This window comes from Mobula hypostoma, chromosome 2, assembly GCF_963921235.1.
Source record: "Mobula hypostoma chromosome 2, sMobHyp1.1, whole genome shotgun sequence".
NCBI classification, from domain to species: Eukaryota; Metazoa; Chordata; class Chondrichthyes; order Myliobatiformes; family Myliobatidae; genus Mobula; species Mobula hypostoma.
Window position 1 is genome coordinate 138,191,617 of NC_086098.1, and position 24,840 is coordinate 138,216,456.

A 24,840-nucleotide genomic window follows, 5' to 3' on the forward strand; every position below is an offset into this window, starting at 1 on the left:
GGTAACTGAAAAGAACATACAATGATCACCAAAGGGATTTTGATAAATACAGAAAGGCAGAATTCTGGAGAGGAGCAGGGAAAGGAAATAATTTGATAGGTTTTTAACCAAAAGTCAGAGTATACAAAGAATCAAATGGTTTCTCGGTGCTATATGGCTCTGGGTCCCTTTGTGTTAATGTCACCAGTGACTTTTCATAAATGAATCTCAGACACTCAAAGTCAATTCTCAGTTATTTACTTCTAGGTTGTAGAGCTTGTTTGTCCTCAGAATTCACATGGGTTCCATTTACCTTCTCAGTTAAAATGAAGAATCAAGGCATTATTCAAAATAGTCTCTAGGACTTTTCTCCTAAGATCCTGGCCAGCATTTATCACTCAGGCAAAGCCAAGAAGCAGAGGTCCTTGTGGTTTACTTCACTGTTGGTTATGGAAAGTTGCTCTTGGAAATTTGGCTGCCATTTTCCAACACTACAAAAATTACTATTTTTCAAAAGTACTTATTTTGGCAGTAAATTGTGTCGGGACTGGGATTTTAGTACATAAGATATAGTTGATCTTGAATATTTTTTAGTTTGATTGCAATTTATAATATGGATCTGATGAATAGTCTTGACCCAAAATGTCAATTATCCATCTCCTTCCATAGATGCTGGCTCACCCTCTGAGTTCTTTGAGCAAAATCAAAATTAAAGTTGAGTTTATTGTCAAATGCACAAGTACACGTATGTGCAGTTGCAATGAAAAAATGTCTTTTGCAGCATCACAGGCACATATATAAGCAGCATTCATAAGAAAAACATAAATTATAATGTTTACAAGAAGAACAAGTAGAACAAAAACACATCCATTTCAGTGCAAAATAATCATAGCGTTGCCAAACTGTAGTGATGAGAGTTATACCAGTTTGTTCACCAACCAAATAATTGAAGCGATGTAGTTATTTATGAAACTGCAAGAAGGTAGTATTGCTTTGATAGTGGGAATCTTTGATGATGGATGTTGCTTTCATAAGGTAGTTTGTTTTGCTGTTTTCATCTGTTTTTGGGATCCTTTTTGCTTATACCCTTCCTTACCTTTGCTGCCATTGCATCATTGCAATGATCAATTTCGCTAATCAGTTGTTGGATTTTTCACAAGCAGCAGCTAAAGTACTCCCCCGTACAAAAAAATTGATGGCATTTCTCTGAGAGGATAGTGAAGAAATGTAAAAGAGATTGCTGCTGTGTATTTCTTTTCAACATTCAGAACAGCATTAAGAGAAAGTTGGAAACTTCTGGCTCTGTTAATTGTGTAGATTGGGGAGATATTTGTTAACAAGCAAAAAGATGTTTTATCATCAGATTAGGAATATGATTATGTATGAGGTTTTATTTCTGAATATACAGAGAGTGGCCGATGGGCTTTATGAGACCCAGGAGACTTGGTAAAATGGTCCACAATTCAATTCAGTTCGATTCAATTCAGTGCAGTTTATTTATTTATACTTTTGCTTACTACTTTGTCATGTTTCAATTTCAGTCGCTTGTAGGTTTAGAAATGCTTGTCTTCATTTTTTTCTCATTGTTTGGTCTAACTCCAGTTAGAATGCCAAGATGTGCCAGGATTAAGAACTTTTCCTATTGAACAACAGTAACTATATTTCAAAAGTATTTTATTTTCAGTTAAAATTGGATAGCGCAGAAGGCACAATGTAAATGCACATTTCTCTTTATTAGATTTATGTGATAATAAATAACAATGTGAACATAACCTTTTAATACAAGAAAAGTTATACATTACTTACAATTTAACTTGTTTATATTATTTCACATTAAGGAACTTGGTCACTAACTCAAAGGGGACTCTTTCAAAACCTGCTGTAATGTTGTCTTTATAACATAATTATGTGGCAGTTCAATTTACATGTCAGAAATTAGTTCTCAAGAGCTTTATGCTGATCATATTGAATCTTGGTTGGAATGCAGATTATTGTTGCATTTTGCTGTACCCAGCACTGTTCCTTCAAAGCTGTGTGGCTGTACGGTAATTGAAATTCTCCCGCACACATACCCTTTGTTGCTGTGCAGCTGGAATTTTCTTTTATATAATGTTAACATAATTTTGAAATAATGTTAATATAATATCAAAATTATGCTGCTATACTTTTGAAATCTTATGTTAATAGAATTATGAACTACCTTATAATATGTATTAATGAATACAATTCATAATTTTGCTAATTAATGAATTTCCCATAGCCTTCACTTTGAAATATTTTAGAGCAATGTATATTGTCAATATTTCAAGTTGCACCTATAAATTGGGACAATAAACACAGAATGGAAGTTGGTAGCTCAGTGTTAATAAACAGCTGGCCCGCTGAATGCCAAAACAATCTTAAGTGTACTCTAGTTAAAGTGTACTTTATTGTACTGTATTTTATTATATCCTTCAGTTAATAAAATTTAAACTATGTAATTTTTCAATTTTCATTATTAATTTTCATAGTATGTATATTACAAAATAACGTTTAAAGTTCCATGCAGTTTTCAGGCCATGTAAAAAAAAATTAGAGGGAACATTTGTACCCAGAGAGAAGAAAAAGCTGGTTAATAAACAGTGTTAGGTATGAAGTCTAACTACTGGTGCTTGAGTACATATGCATTATATTTTGTTAATGTTTCTTAACAAAAATCTGCTTAATTCAGTATGTATAAAAGAAAGCTGAAATGGACAAGATCATATAAATTGAGATACTTATTTTAACTGATTAAAACATTTGGATCAGAAACTTAAATGTTATAATAAATATAGGTGGAAAAAGATATTAAACAAGTAAGTAGATGTTATTTCTGACATCCATAAAATACATTTCCTTCATCCAGGAGTAAATAGTAAAATAAATCATTACTTTGTAGTTTCTATATGAATTATGGTGTTGTAGTTTGTAACAAGAATATTATTTATCTATTTTTTCTTTTAGTATGGAGCAGAAAGAGATTCTTGTTTAATAATCATAGAACATCTGTTCATTACTAGTGGAGCAAATATCCTGAAGGCTACAATTTAGCCAGTCACAAGGCCATGACAAGACTAGCTTTCTTTTTCAATATTTCAATACAAAGTTCAAGAAAAAAGAGATATATCAAATACATTATACTGAATCGCACATACAAACTCCTTACTCTATATTCATACAAATTGGTTGATTCATAATATTGAAATATAGTAAATTTATTATATGGAAAAAAAATCTAACCCACTACCAAGACGGAAGGTGATTAGTGAAGAAGAAAAAAGAAAAAAAATGTATATTATTAGCCATCGTCTGTGCTTTAACGGCAAATCAAAGGTTTTGAAAAGAGTTCAAAAAAGGTCCCCACAATGTTTGAAAGTCTTGATTAGATTGAGAAATTGAACACTGAATCTTTAAATTTAAACATGACATCACATCACGCAGCCATTGAACGTGAGTGGGCAGAACCACATCTTTCCATTTAAACAAGAGCGCCCTCCTAGCCATAAGAGAAATAAAAGCCAAAATGTGCAAATCAGATTTCTCCAAAATAATATCCTTTCCTCTGACAATACCAAATAAAGGATTAGGCTTAAAATTTACTTTAAAAAGTACCGAGAAGGTTTGAAATACTTCTTTCCAATATTTTTCAAGACTCGGGCATGTCCAGAACATATGAATGAGTGAAACTTCTCCATAATTACATTTATCACAATAAGGAGATATATCCAAATAAAAGCGAGACGACTTATCCTTGGTCACGTGGGCCCTATGGACCACTTTAAATTGTAGGAGAGAGTGGTGAGTACATAACAATGAGGTGTTAACCAATTTTTAAGATTTCGTTCCAAGTTTCCTCAGAAATTGAAGTCTGTAAGTCTTGTTCCCAAAGAATTCTAATTTTATCTAAAGCAACACTTCTCATTCCCAGCAACATATTATAAATATTAGATATAGATCGATTATAAAAAGGTTTCAAATTAAAAATTACTTCTAGTAGATTCTTATCAGGACTTTTAGGAAATGTGCATATTTGAGACCGTAAAAAGTCTCTTATTTGTAGGTATCGAAAAAAGTGAGTTTTGGGAATTGTCTATCGGTTACTGAATAATACGCACAGGCAATAAACAGAAACATCTGACCCATGTAAAAATGGAACAGCAATTATTATGGGGGGACCTTAACTTGCATGTAGATTGGGTGAATCAAGTTGGTCGAGGCAGTCATAGAATATATCCATGATGGCTTTCTTGAACAGCATGTTACTGAACCTAGAAGGGAACATGCTATCTTAGATCTGGTCCCCTGCAATGAGACAGGTAAAATTAGGATTAGGGATCCTCTTGGAAAAGATGATCACAGTATGACTGAATTTCTCATACAAATGGCGTTTGCAATAGTTCAATCTAAAACCAGTGTATTCTGCCTAAACAATGGAGGCAACAATGGGATGAGGGAGGATTTGGCTAGTGTAGACTGGGAACACAGACTATATGGTGGGACAGCTGAGGGACAGTGGAAGACTTTCAAAGAGATTTTTCAGGGTGATCAACAACAGTATATTCCAGTTAAAAGCAAGGACAGTAAGGGTGGGGCGAGCCAGCCTTGGGTAACTAAGGAAATAAAAGGCAGCATCAAACTAAAAGCTCGTGCATACAGTCGCCAAGAGTAGTGGGAAACTGAAAGATTGGGAAAACTTTAGAAAGCAATGAAGTACCACTAAGAGAACAATAAAGAAAGGGAAGCTAGATTTTGAAAATAAACTAGCATAAAATACAAAAATGGATAGTAAAAGTTTTTATAATTATATAAAGCGGAAAAGGGTGGCTAAAGTGAATGTAGGACCCTTGGAGGATGAGAAGGGGGAATTGATATTGGATAATGAGGAAATGGCCAAGGCTTTGAATGACTATTTTGTGTCAGTCTTCATGGTGGAGGACACAAACATGTCAAAGAGAAATGTTATGGATGTGATGGGAAGTGAGGACCTCGATACAATAGCTATCACTAAAGTGGTAGTGCTGAACAAACTTGTGGGCCTGAAAATAGACAAGTCCCTCGTCCTGATGGAATGCATCCCAGGGTACTGAAAGAAATGGCAGAGGCTTTGGTGATGATTTACCAAAATTCTCTGGACTCTGGGCAGGTCCCAGTGGATTGGAAGATGGTGAATGTCATTCCAATGTTCAAAAAAGGATGTAGGCAAAAGGCAGGTAACTATAGGCAAATCATTTTAACATCCAAAGTTGGGAAAATGCTTCAAGCTATCATTAAAGAAGAAATAGCGAGGCATCTGGAAAGATATGGATCCATTAGGCAGATGCAGCATAGATTCAGCAAAGGCAGGTTCTGTTTGACAAACTTACTGGAGTTCTTTGAGGATACAACAAACGCAGTGCATAGAGGGGAATAGATGGACACTATTTACTTGGATTTCCCGAAGGCGTTCGATAAGGTGCCACATAAGATAAGGATGTATAGAGTTGGGGTGATGTATTAGCATGGATAGAAGATTGGTCAACTAATAGAAAGCAGAGAGTTGGGATACATGGTATTTCTCTGGTTGGCAATCATTGGTGAGCGGTGTGCTTGCAGGGGTTGGTACTGGGCCTGCAGCTGTTCATAATATACATTCATGATCTGGAAGAGGGGACCCAGTGTAGTGTATCTAAGTTTGCTGATGATACTAAATTGAGTGGAAAAGCAAATTGTGCAGAAGATATGAAGAGTCTGCAGAGAGATATAGATAGGCTATCAAGGTGGCAAATGGAATGTTGCCCTTCATTGCTAGAGGGATTGAATTTAAGAGCAGGGAGGTTATGCTGCAACTGTACAGGATATTGGTGAGGCCGCACCTGGAGTACTGTGTGTAGTTCTGGTCTCCTTATTTGAAGAAAGATATACTGGCTTTGGAGGCAGTGCAGAGGAGGTTCACCAGGGAGATTCCCAAGATGAGGGGGTTAGACTATGAGGAGAGATGGAGTTGCCTGGGACTGTATTTGCTAGAATTGAGAAGAATGAGAGGAGATCTTGTAGCAACATATAAAATTATGAAAGGATAGATAAGATAGAGGCAGGAAAGTTGTTTCCACTGGTAGGTGAGAGTAGAGTTAGGGAGCATAACCTCAATATTCAGGAGAGTAGATTTAGGACAGAGATGAGGAGAAACTGCCTTTCCTAGAGAGTGGTGCATCTGTGGAATTCTCTGCCCAATGAAGCAGTGGGATCTATCTCAGTAAGTATATTTAAGACAATATTGGATAGATTTTTGCATAATGGGGCAATTAAGGGTTATGGGGAAAAGGCAGGTAGATGGAGATGAGTCCATGGCTCGATCAGCCATGACTTTATTGAATGGCGGAGCAGGCTCAACGTGATGCTGAGGCTTTAAAAGGCACTGATGAGGGCTCACCTTGAGTATCGTGAACAGTTTTGGGCTCCTCATCCAGGAAAAGATGTGCTGGCATTGGACAGGGTTCAGAGGATGTTCACAAGGATTATTCTGGAAATGAAAGGGTTATCATATGATTTGATGGCTCCGGGTCTGTACTTGCTGGAATTCAGAAGGATGGGGGGGGGGGGGAATCTCATTGAAATCTTTTCAATATTGAAAGGCCTAGACAGAGTAGATGTGGAAAGGATGTTTCCCATAGTGGGGGAGTCTAGGACAAGAGGGCACAGCCTCAGGATGGAGGGGCATCCATTTAAAACAGAGATACGGAGAAATTTCTTTAGCCAGAGGGTGGGGAACTTGTAGAATTTATTACCACAGGGTGTATTTAAGGCAGAGATTAATAGGTTCTTGATTGGACACAGCATCAAAGGTTAGGGGGAGAAGGCCGGGTAATGGAGCTGAGGAGGTAGGGAGAAAAGGATCAGCCATGATTGAATGGAGGAGTAGGGTTAATGGGCCAAGTTGCCTAATTCTGCTCCTATGTCGTATAGTCTTATCTCTTTGGCTCTTCACACAACCTTGGAACATTTGAACAGCAAAGATGAACACTTCAGAATATTCATTATTGTCTACAGGCTGGCATTCAATACCATCATCTCATCAAAACTAATCAATAAGCTTCAAGACCTTGGCCTCAATACCTCTTGTGCTATTGGATCCTCAATTTCCTCACTTGCAGACCCCAGTAAAACTCAGATTGGCAACCACATTTTCTCCACAATCTCACACAGACATAAGTGTGCTTAGAACCCTGCTCTACTTGCTTTACACTTATGACTGTGTGGCCAAGCACAGCTCCAACGGCATATTCAAGTTTGCATATGATACCTCTGCCATAGGCCGAATCAAAGGTGGTGATGAATCATCATATAGGATGGAGATTGAAAATCTGGCTACACACACACAAAATGCTGGAGGAACTCACCAGGCCAGGCAGCATGTATGTAAAAAAATATTGTTGATGTTTTCAGACATCCCACCCGGCAAAAACTCATTTCAGGGAGGTAGCACCGTCAATTCGTGGGAGCCTCCCAGAACTTCCGGGAGAAGTGGGATGTCTGCAATAGAGTAGCTCCTTAGCAGCTAGACAGCTAGTTTAAATAACATTTGCTATGCTAATGAATGAATGACACCTGTTAAACTCACCTCAACATGTCCTTTACAGTCTTAACCCACCATGGGCAATAGAAAAGTCACTGTTGCAAACAGTGCAGCGAGCAACACCCTCATTATTTTTGACCCCTATTAGGCAGGGGTACACTTTAGTGTAGTCTGGGGTGAAGTACGTTTTATATTTTCTTTTTTTGGAACACTCTGCCATGGCTCGCTCACTTGCTTGCGCTGTCACACCCACTCTCTCTCTCTTGCCCACTCTCTCTTGCGCTCTTGCTCTCTCTCTCTCGCTCACTCTCAAAAAAATCAATTTCCAGGATATTGTATATAATTTGCGGGCATCAGGGAGCTGCTATCAATATGTAGGAGACTCCCGGAAAACTTCTGGGAGAGGTGGGATATCTGTGTTTTGAGCTGAAACTCTTTGGCAGGACTGGAGAAAAAAAGCTGAGGAGTTGATTTAAAAGGTGGGAGGAGGGGAGAGAGAAACACAAGGAAACAAATGAAACCTGAAGGGGGAGGGATGAAGTAAAGAGCTGGGAAGTTGATAGGTGAAATAGACAGAAGAAAATCAGGTCAGCACTAGATCTCAAGACAGAGAATTTGTAGAATGTCTGCGAGATGGCTTTTTAGAACAGCTTGTTGTTGAGCCCAGTAGGGGATCGGCTGTACTGGATTGGGTATTGTGTAATGAACTGCAGGTGATTAGAGAGATTGAGGTGAAGGAACCCTTAGGAGGCAGTGATCATAACATGATTGAGTTCACTGTGAAATTAGAAAAAGAGAAGCCGAAATCTGATGTGTCGGTATTTCAGTGGAGTAAAGGAAATTACAGTGGCGTGAGAGAGGTACTGGCCAAAGTTGACTGGAAAGAGACACTGACGGGAAAGACTGCAGAGCAGCAGTGGCTGGAGTTTATGCGAGAAATGAGGAATGTGCAAGACAGGTATATTCCAAAAAAGAAGAAATTTTCGAGTGGAAGAAGGATGCAACCATGGTTGACAAGAGAAGTCAAAGCCAAAGTTAAAGCAAAGGAGAGGGCGTACAAGGAAGCAAAAATTAGTGGGAAAACAGAGGATTGGGAAGTTTTTAAAACCTTACAAAAGGAAACCAAGAAGGTCATTAAGAGAGAAAAGATTAACTATGAAAGGAAGCTAGCAAATAATATCAGAGGATACTAAAAGCTTTTTCAAGTATATAAAGAGTAAAAGACAGGTGAGAGTAGATATAGGACCGATAGAAAATGATGCTGGAGAAATTGTAATGGGAGATAAGGAGATGGCAGAGGAACTGAACAAGTATTTTGCATCAGTCTTCACTGAGGAAGACATCAGCAGTATACCGGACACTCAAGGGTGGCAGGGAAGAGAAGTGTGCACAGTCACAATTACGACAGAGAAAGTACTCAGGAAGCTGATTAGGCTAAAGGTAGATAAATCTCCTGGACCAGATGGAATGCACCCTCGTGTTCTGAAGGAAGTAGCTGTGGAGATTGCGGAGGCATTAGCGATGATCTTTCAAAAGTCGATAAATTCTGGCATGGTTCCGGAAGACTGGAAGATTGCAAATGTCACTCCGCTATTTAAGAAGGGGGCAAGGACGCAAAAAGGAAATCATAGACCTGTTAGCTTGACATCGGTGGTTGGGAAGTTGTTGGAGTTGATTGTCAAGAATGAGGTTACAGAGTACCTAGAGGCATATGACAAGATAGGCAGAACTCAGCATGGATTCCTTAAAGGAAAATCCTGCCTGACAAACCTATTACAATTTTTTGAGGAAATTACCAGTAGGCTAGACAAGGGAGATGCAGTGGATGTTGTATATTTGGATTTTCAGAAGGCCTTTGACAAGGTGCCACACATGAGGCTACTTAACAAGATAAGAGCCCATGAAATTACGGGAAAGTTACATACATGGATAGAGCATTGGCTGATTGGCAAGAAACAGAGAGTGGGAATAAAGGGATCCTATTCTGGTTGGCTACCGGTTATCAGTGGTGTTCCACAGGGATCAGTGTTGGGGCCACTTCTTTTTACATTGTACATCAACGATTTGGATTATGGAATAGATGGCTTTGTGGCTAAGTTTGCTGATGATACGAAGATAGGTGGAGGGGCCGGTAGTGCTGAGGAAACGGAGAGTCTACAGAGAGACTTGGATAGATTGGAAGAATGGACAGAGAAGTGGAAAATGAAGTACAATATTGGAAAGTGTATGGTTATGCACTTTGGCAGAAAAAAATAAACAGGCAGACTATTATTTAAATGGGGAAAGAATTCAAAGTTCTGAGGTGCAACGAGACTTGGGAGTCCTCGTACAGGATACCCTTAAAGTTAACCTCCAGGTTGAGTCAGTAGTGAAGAAGGCGAATGCAATGTTGGCATTCATTTCTAGAGGAATAGAGTATAGGAGCAGGGATGTGATGTTGAGGCTCTATAAGGCGCTGGTGAGACCTCACTTGGAGTACTGTGGGCAGTTTTGGTCTCATTTAAGAAAGGATGTGCTGACGTTGGAGAGGGTACAGAAAAGATTCACTAGAATGATTCTGGGAATGAGAGGGTTAACATATGAGGAACGTTTGTCCGCTCTTGGACTGTATTCCTTGGAGTTTAGAAGAATGAGGGGAGACCTCATAGAAACATTTCGAATGTTAAAAGGCATGGACAGAGTGGATGTGGCAAAGTTGTTTCCCATGATGGGGGAGTCTAGTATGAGAGGGCATGACGTAAGGATTGAAGGGCGCCCTTTCAGAACAGAAATACGAAGAAATTTTTTTAGTCAGAGGGTGGTGAATCTATGGAATTTGTTGCCACGGGCAGCAGTGGAGGCCAAGTCATTGGGTGTATTTAAGGCAGAGATTGATAGGTATCTGAGTAGCCAGGGCATCAAAGGTTATGGTGAGAAGGCGGGGGAGTGGGACTAAATAGGAGAATGGATCAGCTTATGATAAAATGGCGGAGCAGACTGGATAGGCCGAATGGCCTACTTCTGCTCGTTTGTCTTATGGTCTAAGATCATGGAAGAAAGAAAAGGGGGAGGAGCACCAGATGGAGTCTGTGGGTGGGCAAGGAGATAAGGTGAGTGGTGCCACAACAACAACTTCTTACTCAATGTCAGCAAGACTAAGGAGCTGATTATTGACTTCAAAGTGAGGAAATCAGAGATCCATGAGCTGGAGAGGGTCAGCAATTTAAAATTCCTCTGTGTTGTCATTTCATAGGATCTGTCTTGGGCTGAGTACACAAGTGCAATTATAAAGAAAACACGGCGGCACCTCTTCATTCTTTAGAGTTTGTGAAGATTCTGCATGAGAACTGAAACTTTGATAAACTTTTATAGATCTATACTGTCTGGCTACGTCATAGCCTGCTATGCAAACACCAATGCCCTTGAACGGAAGACCCTACAAAAAGTAGTGGATATAGCCCAATCCATCACAGGTAAAGCCCTCCTCACCATTGAGCAGATCTCCAGGAAGCATTGTTACTGGAAAGCAGCGTCCATCATCAAGGATCCCCACCATGTAGCTCATGCTTTCTTCTTGCCTTCGCCATCTGGAAGAAGGTATAGGAGCCTCAGGACTCAGACCACCAGGTTCAGGAATAGTTAATATCCCTGAACCATCAGGCTCTTGAACCAAAGGGAATAACTTCACTCGTTTACTTGCCCCATCATTGAAGTGTTCCCACAACCTATGGACTCGCTCTCAAGATTCTCCATCTCATGATTGATATTTATTGCTTTGTTATTATCACTTTCTTTTTGTGTTTGCACAGTTTGTTGTCATTTGCACACTGGTTAGATGCTCAAGTTGGTGCGGTCTTTCATTGTATCTATTATGGTTATTATTCTATTATGGATTTATTGAGTATGCCCACAAGAAAATGAATCTCACTGTTTTATATGGTGGCATACATGTACTTTGATAATAAATTTACTTTGAACTTTGAATTTATGCACATTACAAATTTAGATATTGACAGTTGTTTGAGTTGACATTTATGGAATAAATAAATGGCAAATCATGAGGTAGACATTATTGAAGCAGCAGATCAAACCCTGCAATTTCATGGAACTAAATTGCAAGAGCTTAGCAGAAATGTTAGATATCTGAGTTATTGTTTAGATAAAATTCTGGCAATATTTAACTCATTCATTCTTACAATAAAAGTAAAAACAGAAAATACTGGAAAAACTTTGCAGGGCAGGTGACATTTGTGGAAAGTGCAGACATCCCAACTCTCCCGAAAGTTCCGGGAGTCTCCTGCATATTGATGGTGGCTCCCTGATGCCCGCAAATTATATACGATATCCCAGAAATTGATTTTTTTGAGAGAGAGAGAGAGCGCGAGAGCAAGAGAGAGAGAGAGTGAGAGAGCGTGTGAGAGAGAGAGAGAGAGAGAGAGAGAGCACTATGACAAAGTGTTCCAAACAATGAACATATAAAACGTACGTCACCCCAGGGTACACTTTAGTGTATTCCTGCCTAATAGGGGTCAAAAATAATAGTGTTGCTCACTGCTCTGTTTGCAACAATGACTTTTCTATTGCCCATGGTGGGTTAAGACTATAAAAGAGATGTTGAGGTGAGTTTAACAGGTGTCATTCATTCATTAGCATAGCTAATGTTATTTAAACTAGCAGTCTAGCTGCTAAGGAGCTACTCTATTGCAGACATCCCACCTCTCCTGGAAGTTCCAGGAGTCTCCCGAAAATTGATGGTGCTACCTCCCTGAAATGAGTTTTTGCAGGGTGGGATGTTTGAAAGAGGAACAGTTAACAATTGAGGGACTTTTCAACAGAACTAAGGGACAGTGAAAAGTTTTAGTCTATGATTTGAGAAAGCAGAAAAGGGGATGGGTAGATTTCTATGATTGGGCAAATTAAAGTGGCATTTAAGAGCAATTTAAGGGGCTGTACTAATATTGTATAGTACATTGAGAGAATTGCACTAGTTTCACAAAATGACAGTTGTTAAATGAACTTGGCATTGAAACAATTTCCTTGTCTTTATCTAGAGCTCTCATGAACAGAATTGTATTGAAATGACATGGCAGTTCAAAGTACATTTAATCTATTTAAGTCAGATTGTTCCTTTATTTTGAGTAATTCGTTCACTGATTCGTTCAACGCTAGTTCTTTGGTATATTTGAGCAATTGTGTGATCTTTAATGTATATCTATTTAAATATATTTTGGAATGTTTGCCTAAATAATGTAATCTGAGACTTGATGAGAAGCAGGACTCAATATCAAAATCACATTGCTATGTTGGAAGTGTTACTGGGAAACATGAGGTCATATATACAATGTATCACATGCATAGCTTTGCAATTCATGCAGCTCATGATGTTTGACTTCTGTATGTTTGCATAATATTGTTTTTTTAATTTAAAATTTGCCCAACCACATAATGCACTAATTTAAATGTGAATCTGTTCTTTTAAACGCGAGAACACTTGATTGTAAGATTAACTACCAAAAAATGTTAAACATTAAAATTTCTATTTCTGATACTGTATGCTTTTTGATAAATATGAAAGCTCCAACCTTTTGTTGCTCAGACAAGCTAACTGAAGTATCTCTTTTGGTACTTTGCAGTGCTGTGAGAATTTACTGTCTTAAATTTTGTACAGATATCATTTAATATGCAGCATGCTGAGTCTGTACCTTGTGGGAAGGTTTGTTCATGCTTTCCAGTGTGTTTAAACTGGAGTTGGAGGGGGATGTGAACCAGAGCTCGTGGAGTGGTGGTGGAGAAAGTACATACAGTACTGTGGATGTTAAGCCTACATACAAAGACAAGGACTGAAAGGTTTAGAATGGTGAGACTAATGTTCTGAGGTGTGTCTTTCAGTGCAAGGAGTATTATAGGTAAGACAGATGAGCTGAGTGTATGGATCAGCATATGGAATTATGATTTTATAGCCATTAGTGAGACTTGGTTGCAGGAGGGCTGGACTGGTAGATCAGTTTCCTGGGGTTCCATTGTTTTAGACATGATAGAGCTGGAAGGATTAAAGGAGGAGAGGTGGCATTACTAGTAAGGAATAATTTCACAGCAGTGTGCTCAGACAGGACAGACTGGAGGGTTTGTCTGCTGAAGCTATATGGATGGAACTGAGGAATAAGAAAGGGATGACCGCATTAATCTAATTGTATTACAAACCACCCAGTAGTCAGCAGGGTTTAGGAGGAGCAAATTTGTAGAGAGATAGCAAACTGTTGCAAGAAAAATAAGTTTGTGTTAAGAGCGGGAGTTCGTAGGACAGGAGGCAATATGGTGAAGTGGGGTTTGAAGACCAGCGAATCCTGTGAGTGTGGTGAAAGGGTGCAGAACATTGAACACATTCTGCGCAACTGCCCACTCTCACCTGATTTAGCTGACACTGACCTGCTCAACGTCAACCAAACAACACTAGAGTGGCTGGCTGTCTGGTGTGACAAGCTATGATGATCTTTCAAACAAATTGAATGGGATTCCTGTACTGTAAAAGAGTTAGATGGGATAGAGTTTGTCAAGTGTGTTTAGGAAAATTTCCTTAATGATTATATAGATGTAGCCTCCCTGGCAAGCCTCAGGGTCGCTCAGCTCGCTGTCGTCTAGGGAAACAGCCCTTGACCCGCCAAACTGGGTACTTAGTTTTTGTGGATGCTGTGTGATGTACCCCAGCCCGCCCAAATAACAGACAATACACCAGATACGATTAAATGAATTACAGATTATAGATATTACTGGAACTATATAATTAATAGAGATAAAATATAAAAGGCGCCACACATATCAAAGTTCAATCTCTTCGTGCACAAACAGTTAGAGCTCGGGACCATCCTTCTTCACCCTGCGATCCCCTCAGACCACCTCGACCTGCCGCCTGGGACCAACAACAGTGGTCGACCAGACGCTCCACACGAGTCCGTCTCCTCTCCTCTCCTCTCCTCTCCTCGCTGAACACCCTGGATCTTGGACTCCTGCTTGGAGTCCAACCCCATTTGCCGACTCACAGCACCTTGTTCGTTTTCTCTCTCTCTCTCTCTCTCTCTCTCTCTCTCTCTCTCTCTCTCTCTCTCGCTCTCTCTCCCCCCCCCCCCGAAGCCGCACATCACAATAACTTACAGGCAGGCACACAGAAAGAATAACATCTATCCCAATTGGTTCGTTCTAAATAACTCACCAACCAGTCCTGCAGACACAAAAACCCAATCCAGGTACACACAGTGACACTGCTCCCCAAACAGTGGACCTTATGCCCGGTCCCACGGGTGCTACATAGGCCAACCTGTGTCGGGGAGGTTCCTAATCCTCCGAGACCTCTGTACCCCCTCACTTAAACCCTAAAGGCTCGGACACTACTAGGAAATACCTCAGGTCTGTTTGCCAACTCCTCTCTCACTCATGCCTCCACTACCACTCGGAGTCCCGTGTCCGGGGCCCCGCTTCTTTTCCTTCCTGGTCCTGCTGTAGCCCAGACTGCCCACAGCTAGCCCTCCCCACTACACCTGACTCAGTGGGAGAAGGGCCAAAGGTCTCTTCCTCAATCACGGGGAAGTTAGCGAAAGGCAGCATGTACCACATGTCAGCACATCATCCTTCGAATCTGTATTCTTCCTCATTCCCTCGATTGGTAGCTGCTGTTTGAGTTTCTCCAAACTGAAGCATTTAACTGGGGCTACTCCTTCAGCCTCCTGCAGTCGAGATGTCAGCTTCTTCTGGGACTCTTCCAACTCTCACCATAGCCTCAGCAGATCTGACTCATGCTTCTTGGCCATCTCAATCTGGGACACAGTTACCCCACCAGCTTCTTCCACCCTGACCTGTAAAGCAGCCATTAAAGGATGTTCAGCCTCCAGTTTCTTCTTCCTGATGACGTCTTCCAGGTCAACTTTCAGTTTTTCCACTTCATTTAAACTGTCGATAGTCATCTTCAGGTTCCTTTCAAGCGTCCGCCTTCCTTTTCCGAGATCTGTCCTCCATTGCTTCACCTCCTCGGGAGTGTAGTCAAACTCCCCTCTCTGGGCTCTCGGTTTTCTGTTGGCCTTAGTCAGACCACTTCCTTGATCTTCCTCAACTTCCAATCTTTTCTGGATCACGATCTTGAGTTTCTGCTGATCCCTTCGAAGGTGGGTCATTGTTTCGTCTCGCTGGATTAATTCATCAGTACATGACCGCAGTGTCGGCTCGGAATTCTGTTTCTCCTTCTCCACTTTGACGAGCGCGAATTCCAGGTCTGCAATGGTCGTCCCGCAAGAGCGGCACTCAGTCTCCGGCCTGCATTTCTGAGTGCTCAGTTCAGCGGTGCAAATCCCCTCTCTCCCCTGTGTCTCATTCTGATTGATGATCCCCAGGTTCGCCACCGTCTGTTCCAACACCAGAAAGTTCAACTGGTATGTCGGGTCATGTTTCTCACATTGCACCAAACTCCGCTGGCCAAAAACTCCTCCACATTTTACACTGCGCTTCTGTCGCCCAGGCTTAGCCACTTGCCTTGCCTCATAGACCCCCCCAGGCGAATCCAAGCTCTAGGCGGTCATCCACATACTCCAAAACTCCACACACTCCAAAACTCCACACACTTTCACTTCCCCCATGGTCTTCCTCATGCCCCGCGGGAAGGATGCAGGGGCTCCGGATATGCCCTTGGGCATCTTTTCGGATCGGAATAATCCTAGGGAACTAATAACGGCCATTTTCGGCTCGACAGCCGCACTCCTCGGGATCTGGCAACATCCACTCCTCAGATCCACCACATTAAACTACTTCGCATAATCCGCACACATGCTGCCTACGTCTTCTACGGCACCAGGGTCCAATCGCTGCGACCTCTCTCTCACTGAGTTGTCTTCAGTGGTCAACTCCCCTCCCTCGTGGTAGTTCGGAGCGTCTACTAAGAGGGTCTTAGCCTCAGCTACTTCCCCCAGGCCGTACCACAGCTGGGTCTTGTCTAAATTCGGTACCGGCTCAAGGCTGCTACACACGTCCTTAGAAGCAATTCGACACGCTGGGTGCCCAGGCAATTCCCCCATGAACTCCATGGTCACTAACAAATCTTCATCTTCTGGATAATTACTGGCACTGGTACCCCAAATCTCCGGTGCCCTTGTGGTTGTCAAGGGTAAATGCTTCAGACACCGGTTGTAAAACGAACTGTACAACAACTTGACCTGCACCCTGGGGTCGAGGATGGCTTTAGCATCACTTCCCTCTATCTGTAACGACACCCTGGGGCGTGGTCCCTCTAAGCCTTCAGGAATAGGGTCTTTTCCTTTCGGAAGTTCCTTGGTACATTGCTAGGAACGTGCTCCCCCAGAGACCCCAAGTCGTTCCCCATTGGGCCTCCACTAAGTTTCCCGACACCTCTCTGATCAGCTGAACAACTGAGCGGGGAGCTGATTCCCTGAAATGATCCCCCTGGCACTGTAAGCAATTTAGCTGTCCTCCTAGCCAGAGAAGACACACTGAAAACTTTTCCTCCTCTTTCAGATAATTGGCAGCTGTCACTACAGTGTATTTGAACCTGACAGTTCTAACACCGTCAGCAGCCCGCCTACTCAAACTTTCAACCAATCCCTGTCGCTCTCCCTCAACCGAGCACTGCCACTCATCTAACAACTGAGAGATCCGCTCCGCTCACGTCTCGCCCGCCTCCGCCCCTCTTGGGGTGGACACTATCCCAAACGCCAGGCGGAACCTGCCATAGCTGGAACATTTATTCGCAGGCACCACCTCTGAATCAGACCACTCTTTCCTCTCTCTCCCAACAGTATGGACAGCCCCGAATCCCACCACCAACTCGTCAACGCTAGTCTGAACTCGAACAAAGACCTCACCCAACACGCATGTAGCAATAACCAGCAAATAACCCACAACGACACACATTACTGATTTAAACAGGGCAACCATGCAGCACACCACTGAATCCAATCCCGGACAAAAACCCCCAAATATAGCCCCCATGGCAATCCTCAGGGTCGCTCAGCTTGCTGTCGTCTAGGGAAACAGCTCTCAGCCCCGCCAAACTGGGTACTTAGTTTTTGTGGATGCTGTGTGATGTACCCCATCCCGCCCAAATAACAGACATACACCAGATACGATTAAATGAATTACAGATTATAGATATTACTGGAACTATATAATTAATAGAGATAAAATATAAAAGGCGCCACACTTATCAAAGTTCAATCTCTTTGTGCACAAACAGTTAGAGTTCTGGACCCTCCTTCTTCACCCTGCGATCCCCTCGGACCACCTCGACCTGCCGCCTGGGACCAACAACGGTGGTCGACCAGACGCTCCACACGAGTCTGTCTCCTCTCCTCTCCTCGCCGAACACCTTGAACCTTGGACTCCTGCTCGAGGGTCCAACCCCGTTAGCCGACTCACAGCAGCTTGTCCATCCTCTCTGTCTCTCTCTCTCTCATGCCTTCTGCCCCAAAACCCGTGCATCACAATAACTTACAGACGCACAGAAAGAATGACATCTATCCCAATTGGTTCGTTCATCCTCTTATCAATAACATAATCCAAACAAACTGCTAGCGGGAGGACTTTCTCAGCAGTTAACAAAGAAGCCATTTCAATTATAACATAACAAAGAAGCCATTTTAATTAGCCTACGCAGTAACATAAAAGACGAAACCCCTTACATAGAGGTCCCAACTACAATGAAACACAATAGACTCAATGAAAAACTGCACACAAGATGGACAAACATTCAATATGCAAAAGACAAACTGTGGAAATAATAAAAAAACAAACAAAATAACAATAATATTTAATAAAAATAGAGAACTTAAGATGAAGAGTCCTTGAAAGTGAGTTCATAGGCTGTGGGACCAGTTTTGTGTTGGGGTGAGTGACATTGAGTGAAGTTATCCCCTCTGGTTCAAGAGCCTGATGGTTGAGGGGTAATAATTGTTCCTGAACCTGATTCAAGATTCAAGATTCAAAGATTCAAAAAACTTTATTGTCATTCTAACTGTACATCAGCTCTGCAAGGCAGAATGAGACAGCGTTTCCCGGGAGCAGTGCAATCATAACATAACAAACACAACACTAGATAATAAACATAACAAATAGTAAAACACAACAGCCACATGTCAGTTAAAATCAAGTTATAAGTGTCCAGTGCAAGTTAGAAGTGTCCAAAGCAGAGTCAGGTAGAGCAGCTGTTTAGCAGTCTGACTGCCTGTGGGAGGAAGCTGTTTAGTAGCCTTGTGATTTTAGTTTTGATGCTCCTGTAGCGTTTGCCTGATGGCAGAAGAACAAACAGTTCATGGAGAGGGTGTGAGGGGTCTTTAATGATGTACCATGTCTTCTGGAGGCATCGACTCTGAAAGAGGTCTTGGACAGAAGGTAGGGAGACCCCAGTAACCTTCTCTGCTCCCCTAACGTCGATGTAGAGGCTCCTGTACCTCCTCCTTGATTATGGATTCTGCTTTCTTGTGACAGTGCTCCTTGTAGATATGCTCAGTGATGGGAGAGCTTTACCCATGATGGACTTGGTGTATCCACTACTTTTGTAGGCTTTTCCATTCAAGGCATTGGTGTTTCCATACCAGTCATGATGCAACCAGTCAGTGTACAATCTACTGTTCATCTATATAATGGCACTTCTTTGTAATAGCACTTAGATACTGGAGCCAGGACAGATCCTCTGAAATGATGCCAATGAATATAAAGTTACTGATTCTTTACACCTCTCATCTCCTGATGAAGTACATGTAGGTGAACTCTTTGGAACTAGTGATCATAATTCCATTAGTTTCAAGATAATTATAGAGAAATATAGGACTCCTCCTCAGGTTTAGATTCTAAATTGGAGGAAGGGCAATTTTAATGGCATCAGAAAGGATCTGGCAGGTGTGGATTGTGATAGTTTGTTTTCTGGAAAAGGATGCTTGTTTTATTGGGAGGTCTTCAAAAGTAAAATATTGAGAGTAGAATTTTCATCATCCTGGTAGAATAAAAGCCAAGACTTACATGTTTAGAGAACCTTGTTGTTTGTTTTTTTTTTAAGGGCATTGAGGCCCTGGTTTACAAGAAGAAGGAGGTGCATAGCTAGTATAGACAGCAAGGAACAAATGAAGTGCTTGGGGAGTATAAGAAGCATAAGAGAACATTTAGGAAGAAAATCAGGAAGGCATGAGGTTTCTCTGACAGAGAAGGCAAAGGAGAATCTCAAGGGCTTTTACAGTTTATATGAGAGCAAATGAATACCAAGAGACAAAGTTGGTGCACTTGAAGATCAGCAAGGTCGTTATGCACAGAGCTGAAACAGATGTGGGATATCTTAAGTTGATTGTTTGCATCTGTATTTCGCAGGAAGATGAATTCAGAGACTATAGAATTGAGGCAGAGCAGTAGTGATGTCATGGACCGTATGGAGAGGAGCTTGCTATCAAGCCAAAATTAGGATGGATGTCCCTAGAGCCTTACAAGATGTCCCCCTGAGCCTTGAGAGGCTAATACAGAAATTGATGGGGCCCTAGCAGAGGCATTTAAGACATCCATAACTATGGGTGAAGTGCTGGGGTACTGGAGGATAACCAATGTTGTTCCATCATTCAAGAAAGGCAGTAAGAATAAGCTGGGAAATTATAGGCTGGTGAGCATGACATCAGTCATAGGTAATTTATTGCAGGGTGTTCCAAAGGATAGGATATACAAGTATTAGGATAGACATGGTCCAATTAGAGATAGTCAACATAGTCTTGTGTGTTGTAGGTTGTGTCTCACCAATCTTATGAAGTTTTTCGAAGCGGTTACCAGGAAAGTTATTGAAGGAAAGGCAGTGGACATTGCCTGTGTGGACTTTAGCGAGGCCTTTGACAAAGTCCCGCTTGGGAGGCTAAATCAGAAGGTTCAGTCACTTGGCATTCAGGATGAAGTTATAATTTGGATTCAACATCGGCTAAACTGGAGAAGCCAGAGAGTGGTAGTGGATGGTGACTGGAGGCCTGTGACTAGTGGTGTGCTGGTGGGGTTGGTGCTGGGTTCATTGTTTGTCATCTATATCAGTGATCTGGATGACAATGTGGTAAACTGGATCAGTAAGTTTGCCGATGACACCAAGATTAGGGGTGTTGGGCAGCTAGCAAGGCTATCAAAGCTTGCAGCAGGATCTGGACAAGCTGGAACAAAAGGCTGAAAAATGGCAGGTGGAATTTAATGTTTGTGAGGTTTTGCACTTTGGGAGCATAATCCAGAGTGGGACTTTGATGTAGGGCTTTGATGAGTGTGGTAGAACAAAGGGATCTGGGAATACAGATCCACATAATTCCTTGAAATTAGCATCACAGGTAGATAGGGTCGTAAAGAGAGCTTTTGGCACATTAGCCTTTATAAATCAAAGTATTGAGCACAGGAGATGGGATGCTATGCTGAAGTTGTACAAGACGTTAGTGAGGCCAAATTTGGAGTATTGTGTGCGGTTGTGGTCACCTACCTACAGGAAAGATATCAATAAGAATGAAAGAGTACAAAGAAAATTTACAAGGATGTTGCCAGTGTTGGGGAGTCTTCTGGAGTTATGCAAATACAGCAGATATTAATTCAAGCAAGAACCAGTCTTCAGTTGTAACTTGTAAGTTGCAAGCAGTAAACTGAAGTTAAGAGTACAGGCTGACACACAGACCAAGAGATATGGTTTGCAAAATGAGATGTTTGCATATGCATTAACTAAACATTAAGACAATGGGGTTGTGTAAATTGGTCTGCATCATACCAGGAAACATGGCTAAATTATTTGTACCATTGTGACCGGAGTTCAAGCTGGCAGAACAGGCTGATGTTGTGACTTAGCATATGAAACATTGTACTATCAATAAGTCATCTATTGTGTACTTAGGGAGTCAGCTCACACAGACACTAACCTTGGGCATCTGGCTGTCTGGTCTTCAGGAGCTTATAGAATCAATTAGTTTGACCTAGCAAGTGTTTTTAAATATTCAGAGGTGTCTCCCACTATAGATATATAATTCAAAGGAGGATTTGTCAGCCGAAAATACGACTGTGGTGGGTCTCATCAGCAAGAACCATGAGTCAGCATACAGAGAGGAGGTGCAGAGGTTAACAGACTGGTGCAGAGCCAACAACCTGTCTGAATGTGAACAAAACAAAAGAGATGGTTGTTGACTTCAGGAGAACCACTCTCCACTGAACATCGACGACTCCTCCATAGAGATCGTTAAGAGCACTAAATTTCTTTGTGTTCACCTGGCGGAGAATCTCACCTGGTCCCTCAACACCAGCTCCATAGCAAAGAAAGCCCAGCAGCATCTCTACTTTCTGCGAAGGCCGAGAAAAGTCCATCTCCCACTCCCCATCCTCACCACATTCTACAGAGGTTGTATTGAGAGCATCCTGAGCAGCTGCATCACTGCCTGGTTTGGAAATTGCACCATCTCGGATCGCAAGACCCTGCAGCGATAGTGAGGTCAGCTGAGAAGATCATCGAGGTCTCTCTTCCCACCGTTACAGATATTTACACCGCACGCTGCATCCGCAAAGTGAACAGCATTATGAAGGATCCCACGCACCCCTCATACAAACTCTTCTCCCTCTGGCAAAAGGTACCGAAGCACTCGTGCTCTCACGACCAGACTATGTAACAGTTTCTTCCCCCAAGCCAACAGACTCCTCAATATTCAGAGCCTGGACTGACACCAACCTACTGCCCTCCACTGTGCCTATTGTCTTGTTTATTATTTATTGTAATGCCTGCACTGTTTGGGCACCTTATGCAGTCCTGGGTAGGTCTGTAGTCTGGTGTAGTTTTTGTATTGTTTTACGTAGTTCAGTGTAGTTTTTGTATTGTTTCATGTAGCACCATGGTCCTGAAAAACGTTGTCTCGTTTTTACTGTGTACTGTACCAGCAGTTATGGTCGAAATGACAATAGAAAGTGACTTGACTTGACTATTGTAACTATTGAAATTGTATTGCATCACCTGCTGTTACCTTTGATCTTAAGGGTATAAAAATGTGATGTACTTTTGAGTTTGTGAGACTATACCTAGAGTGTCTTCAGAAGGATGCCTACTTGTTGTGATAAATAAGGACTTCTATATCACCAGCTTCAGTGTATCTCTGGTGACTTCAATCACTGTCATAAGAGCCAGGACTTGAGGACCTGAGTTATTAGGCAAGTTTGAATAGGTTAGGACTTTGTTCCCTGGAGCGTCAGAGTATGAGGGGAGATTTGATAGAGATGTACAAAATTATGAGTAGTTTAGATAGGGTAATTGCAGGCAATTTTTTTAACCGAGGTTGATTGACACTAGAATTAGAGGTGATTGATTAAATATTTGAGGAACTTGAGGGGGATTTTCTTCATTCAAGGAGTGGTGAGAGTGTGCAGTGAGCTGCCAGCGGAAGTGTTGGATGCAGGTTCAGTTGCAACATTTAAGAGAAATTTGGATAAGTGCATGGATGGGAGTGGTATTGAGAGCTCTGGTCCAGGGTGTGTCTCAATGGGACCAGGCAGAATAACAGTTTGGCACAGATTAGATGGGCCAGGTGCCCGTTTCTGTGTTGCAGTCTCTATGGCTCTATGACTCAAAAATTTATGTTTTTCATTGTTTTCTTTTTTCATCATTGCATTTTCAACCCCTCCTTGCTACTTCATATCCATGAATAATAAAACATTCAGTAAAATATTCTAAATTTGCAATTATCTGATGGAATGAGTATGAGAATGTTCAAGAATTGCTGAACTTTTCAATTTCCCTTCTGTCCATGAAGAAATACTGGCACTTCATATAAAGGAAATTAGGTGCAACGTGCTTCAACATTAATATACATGATGGCAGTTTATAACTCTGAGATATATTATCCATATTGTACCAGATACTATCTATATTTCACATTTTGTTTCAGAAGATTAACCTGTCTTTAATTCTTTTTGTTTATTTTCTTCTAGAAACCAGCAAATATCCTTGTAATGGGTGAAGGGGCAGAACGAGGGCGTGTGAAAATAGGTAAATATCACTATTTCACATATGATAGACTTTGTTTCCTTTGTGTATAGTTTGAGGGATTTGGAGCCTTCCATCACACAAGTACTTGCTTATGAAGGTCATAAAAGCTTTTTAAGAAGTAGCACTAGAAATCCTTGAATGCTTTGTGGATTCCTTTACTAGAGATGCTTGGTTGAGTCAACTTAAATCAAAACACAAATTACACTGAAACCATTTCTTATGTAATGTGGAATTTACACAATACTGCTCAGATGGACTGCCCAGTTTTTGGCTTGCAACCTAATTGTATTTAACAAAAAGGCCATTCAGATTATCTGCAAAAGAATGCAAAATTAGCTAAAACAGCCAAGTTACACCCTGAAACAAAGTTTAGGAATTGGACTTGCACAACTCCCTATAGGACATGATCTGATACGCGATTTCAGATTCATTTATCACATATACATCGAAACATACATTAAAATATGTCATTTGCATTAACTGCTAACTGAAGGATGTACTGGGGGCGGCCTTAAAGTGACGCCATACATTCCAATGCCAACATAGGATGCCTACGACGTTCATCAGAACAACACAAGCAACAGCAAAAGAAGCCCCTTTCTACCTTACCACCGACTCTCACACACAGACAGGCTTCCAACCCCTGGACAGGCCTCCTTTCTTACACTGAGTTGCATTTATTTTGACCCTATATGACACCAATCCTCAATTCACATTTACACACATGGCCTTAATACTCTGAGCCTTTGCATAGCTTCCTGTCTTTTTCAGGAAATGGCAGATAAGTTAAAACAATTCTGTGAAAGACTGCTAAAATTCCAGAAAGAAGAGATGGCCCAGTTTTAAACATGAGGAGAGAAGAACTTGTAACAATCCTTATCACAAGGAGCAAAGAGTAAAACTGATAAACCAGCACCTTTGGGACTTTGACTGTGCTGGACTTGCAGATTTTTTTAAGTATTGGATGTTACTCATATTATCAAATACACTTTTATTTAAAAGCAGAATTGCTGGACAATAAATGTTTCAGGTTCAAGAGTTTTGATCAGAAAGGGTCAGACCTGCAGCATTAGTCATTTCTCTTTCCAAGTTGTTCCACTATTTTTTGTTTATTTCAGATTTCCTGCATCTGCAGATCTTGTTTTATTTTTGTACTTTTTGATTATTTTTGACATGTTACACAGTAATTTATTAAATGTTCCAGTGAATATGGGAACTTTTTAAATGTACTTGTGTGTCCATCTGCTCTTCTTACTTTCTACCGCTCCTGCTTTCCCCTCCAGTCTGGTTCCATTTGCCC

The 24,840-nt window shown here is 41.3% G+C and overlaps 1 protein-coding gene across 2 annotated transcripts in view; it reads left to right on the forward strand.

Annotated features, from left to right (window-relative positions):
* The window catches only part of cdk19 (cyclin dependent kinase 19), a 180,609-nt gene that overhangs the window by 82,565 nt on the left and 73,204 nt on the right, over window positions 1–24,840 (forward strand). For both annotated transcript variants that reach the window (XM_063040761.1, XM_063040762.1), the window contains exon 5: window positions 23,483–23,540. In XM_063040761.1, the coding sequence (XP_062896831.1) occupies window positions 23,483–23,540 (58 nt within the window). The remainder of the gene's footprint in view (window positions 1–23,482; window positions 23,541–24,840) is intronic.